At 33.4% G+C, this 4,066-nt stretch overlaps 1 protein-coding gene across 1 annotated transcript; it reads left to right on the plus strand.

Moving 5' to 3' along the window:
• The first annotated feature begins 2,025 nt into the window (after positions 1-2,025).
• LOC107177286 (uncharacterized) lies at positions 2,026-2,727 on the plus strand. Its single transcript, XM_015530928.1, has one exon. The coding sequence runs from the start codon at positions 2,026-2,028 to the stop codon at positions 2,725-2,727; it is 702 nt and encodes a 233-aa protein (XP_015386414.1).
• The last annotated feature ends 1,339 nt before the right edge of the window (positions 2,728-4,066 follow it).

The raw sequence follows: 4,066 nt of genomic DNA on the forward strand, positions 1-4,066 counted from the left end.
TCGAATTTAATGGTAACTTTATTGTTCTGAAGTAGGGAGCCAGATAAATTAAGTGGCTAACCACTTACTTGCTGGAATTTGCTTATAACAGTTAGTTTTTGGACTTTAGCTATAAAAACTCAACTCCAACTTCAATTTTAAGACTTTTGCAAGGATAAACAAGTGCGAACAATATATTTTGAGCTTCCAAATTTGAAAATCATCATAAATTAAATTTTCATTGAGCTATTATTTATACATTTACTCCAAAAGAGAGTTCCTTATTGTAATATTTATTTTATCATCAAATTTGTGAGTGTTTAAGTGTGAGAAACACTTGAGTGAAGAGATTGGAAGATAATCTCTTGGTTGTAAAGGTTTATTGACACCTTAGAAGTCAATTGTAAAGAACTTGAAGTCTTGGGAGACTTGTATAGTGAAATCCTCAAGCGTTTCTCACACCACGTAAAAATTATTGTGTTTGCTCTCTCTTCCCTTACTATTTTATTATTGTGCTTTATTGAATTTATTGTTTTTGATTTGATTAAGGTAATAGATAAAATTGTTGTGTGAATTATTTAACATAAGTTATAAAATTCCAATTCACCTCCTCTTAAGTTGCATAACTTGCATTTCACAGTTTTCATAAGAGATATTAGTTTTACAAGATTCAGGCCCTCAGTGATTGTTGCATCAGCAGCTCTTACTGCCAATGAGCTTCTGTCATGTGACAAAATATCTATTGTTAGTGACAGGGATCCTGTGTTTACAAGTAAGTTTTGGACGGAGTTGTTTAAACTGCAAAGGACACAACTTTGTATGAGTTCGAGTTATCATCCTTAAACCGACGGACAAACCGAAGTGCTGAATCGTACTCTTGAACATTACCTTCATTGTTTTACTGGAGATCAGCCGACTCGTTGGATGGATTGGATTGCTTGGGCTGAATATTGTTATAATACATCTGTTCATTCATCTACCAAACTCACTCCATTTGAAGTTGTTTATGTAATCAAACCTCCATCTTTACTTTCTTATACTCCAGGTGTTACTAAAGTTCAAGCTGTGGATGACACACTTAAGTCTAGAGATGAAATTCTTAAGTTACTGCAGCCAAATCTCCAGCTCTCACAAGATCGAATGAAGTTTCAGGTTGACAAAAATCATACTGAGCAAGAATTTGCTGTTGGTGATTGGGTTTTTCTTCGTCTCCAACCATATCGCCATTCGTCAATTACTTTGCGAAGAACTCTCAAGTTAGCACCCAATTTTTTTGGTCCTTATCAAGTTCTAGCACGAGTTGGTCCAGTTTCTTACAAATTGGATCTTCTGGTTGGCTCGAAGATACATAATGTATTCCATGTCTCCAACCTGAAAAAGAAGATTGGCAATCTAACAACCGTTGCGCAACAGCTTCCTGCCTTATCGGATAATCTTGAGGTAATACCCCAACCAGAAGCTGTACTCGATACTAGAGTTATCACTAAAGATAAATATCGACCCAAGACTGAGGTTTTAAGTAAATGGAAAGGTTTGCTACTTGAGGATGAGACTTGGGAGAACAAATGGCGATTTTCATGGAGTTACCTAGATTTCAACCTTGAGGACAAGGTTCATTCCAAGGGGGTGGAATGATGTAAGCTTAATTAATTTATGCATGTAGTTTATGTGTGAGTTGGCTGCCACTTAATTTATTTATGCATGTAGTTTATGTGTGAGTTCGCTGCCACTTAATTTATTTATGCATGTTGTTTACGTAAGAATTGGCTAAGTGTTCCATTAGTGTTGAGTTTTATTAGTTGAGTCAGTGAGTTGTGATGGAAGTTAATTTGTATTTTAATTACTATCTTCTAACTGTTTCATTCAGTTATTGTAAGTTACATTGTCATGTAACTTGTGTTGTATTTAAACTAGAAAAGTGAATGAATGGAGGTGGTTATTCACTGAATAAATGCTTCTTTTCTGGAGAGAACGGTTCTCTCGAACAACAGTATTTTTCGTCCTTCTTTATTGCTTTTAATACAACTTAGAATATAACATCATTCCATGTGTAAGATTCCTTGGCTCATGCTTCGTCTCAAAACAGATTCAATCACTTTCTTCAGTGTTTCAAACGGCTTCAGTCGCCATGTAGATTTACCTAAAGCATCAAATAGGAGCAGCAGGTGCTTCACTTCAAAGAGTTGGCTTATTGAAATTGAATCCGTGAAATTGACTATCAGTCTTTTGCATCCCTTTTCTCTTCGTCAACTTGAACTGCCATCCATCAATAGCTTTCCATATTCTTCCAATGATTGGACTAATGATATAAATGATACTGACGTTGGTATTTTTATAATAATCAGATGTGTTTTATCATCATCATTCTGTCCAAATTCAGATTCTTCGCAAGTCCAAGCTATGCTTATTTATGGAAGAAATAGGAAATTGGCCTACGCTAGACCTGGTGATAAGGTTTGGACAAGAGTTCGTAACAGCAATTATTTTGATATCATCTACTACAGAGATCAATTTTATGCTATTAATGGTTTAGGGCAAATATTTACGATCAAAGGTGATTTCCCGGTGCAAATTGCTAAGCCACCTACTGAATTTATTCAAGTCGGTGATCATGTGGAATGTTTGTATTATTTGGTAGAGTCAGATGGAGCTTTGTTCGTTGTTTCAAGAAAAGAAGTACTGAAGCCAGAAAGACTATCTCCTTACACCTGTACAACTTTGGGATTTAATGTTTTCAGGTTGATTTAAGTAATAATAAATGGACCAAGATGGAGAGTTTAGGATGTAGATCCTTCTTTTTGGGGTTGAACTCTTCGTTGTCAATCAATGCATCAAATAATTCTTATTGTAAACCTAATTGTATATATGTTACCGACGATTATGTGCACGTATATTGGTACAATATTGATGAAAGGACCCGTTGAGCCCTTCTTGATGGAAGTAGGATTTGAAGATATCGGAATTTACAACATGGAAGATGGACGCATTGAGCCGTTGTATCAAGGAAATCTTGATCATTGTTTTGTTCCACTTATGTGGATTGAACATAGTTCTTAATATTGATCATATTTATCAGGTGAGAGATCTTCTCTTTGTTTATTTATGTATAAATATTTTTTGATAATAATTATGCGTGTTGAATGTAATTGCATCTATTTAAATACTAATTTGATGTGGTAATCCTATTGATACATCATAGGGCAGATGTACATTATATGGAGGAAGAGAAGTATTGGAAATTTTCAGCATGGAAGATGGAAGCATTGAGCCAAATTAGGGAAATTCGTTTCTTCATCTTAACTCTGGAGCCACATTATGTTTAGTACTCATCATCGTTCCTTTCAATAACAACTTTGATTTTCAATAATTGGTTAACTAATTTAGTACTTTGTGTCAATTTCATTTGAAATAAATTTTGGGATATAGTTTGTTATGTTTGCTTTCTTTGATGACTTTAATGTTTGGATCGGTGGAATTACTTATTGTTAATTTATGGTGGGTTTTTAGATGGATACTTGTTTTTTTTTCTCAGATATTATTGCGTTATTGTTTTGTTTTTAACATTTTTTAATAAGTTATTCACTTTTATTTAGGGTAAGTTATGGGTAAAGGTTAAATTATTTTTTTTATAACACTACAAGAAAAATAGCCTGAGAAAATTATGTGGTACTTAGCAGTGTCATTCTATAATTGTAGCCTGAAATTTTATTCAATTAGGCACATTCGACAACATTTAATGCAATTTAGAAAAATTTAAATAATAATATAAAACGTAACTACTATTTTGTTTTATAAGTATTTTTACTATGACAATTGTAAATATGGCACATTTCAAATATGGCAAACATGACTTAACTTAATGCCATTTCTAAGAGGATCAAAGACCGTATCGCTACCATGGATATATATATATATATTTATATATTACAAAATTAGAAATACTAGTCAAATGCAGTTAGCTTTACCCGCGGCAACTCAAATGGAACGATAGCTTGGAAATGTATTATGAGATATAGTAATGCATGTTCTATGACTTCTCCAAGAGTTTTTATTCGTTTGAATGAATTTCCGTACATAACTTCTGTTA

Source organism: Citrus sinensis, chromosome 6, assembly GCF_022201045.2.
Source record: "Citrus sinensis cultivar Valencia sweet orange chromosome 6, DVS_A1.0, whole genome shotgun sequence".
Taxonomy (NCBI): Eukaryota; Viridiplantae; Streptophyta; class Magnoliopsida; order Sapindales; family Rutaceae; genus Citrus; species Citrus sinensis.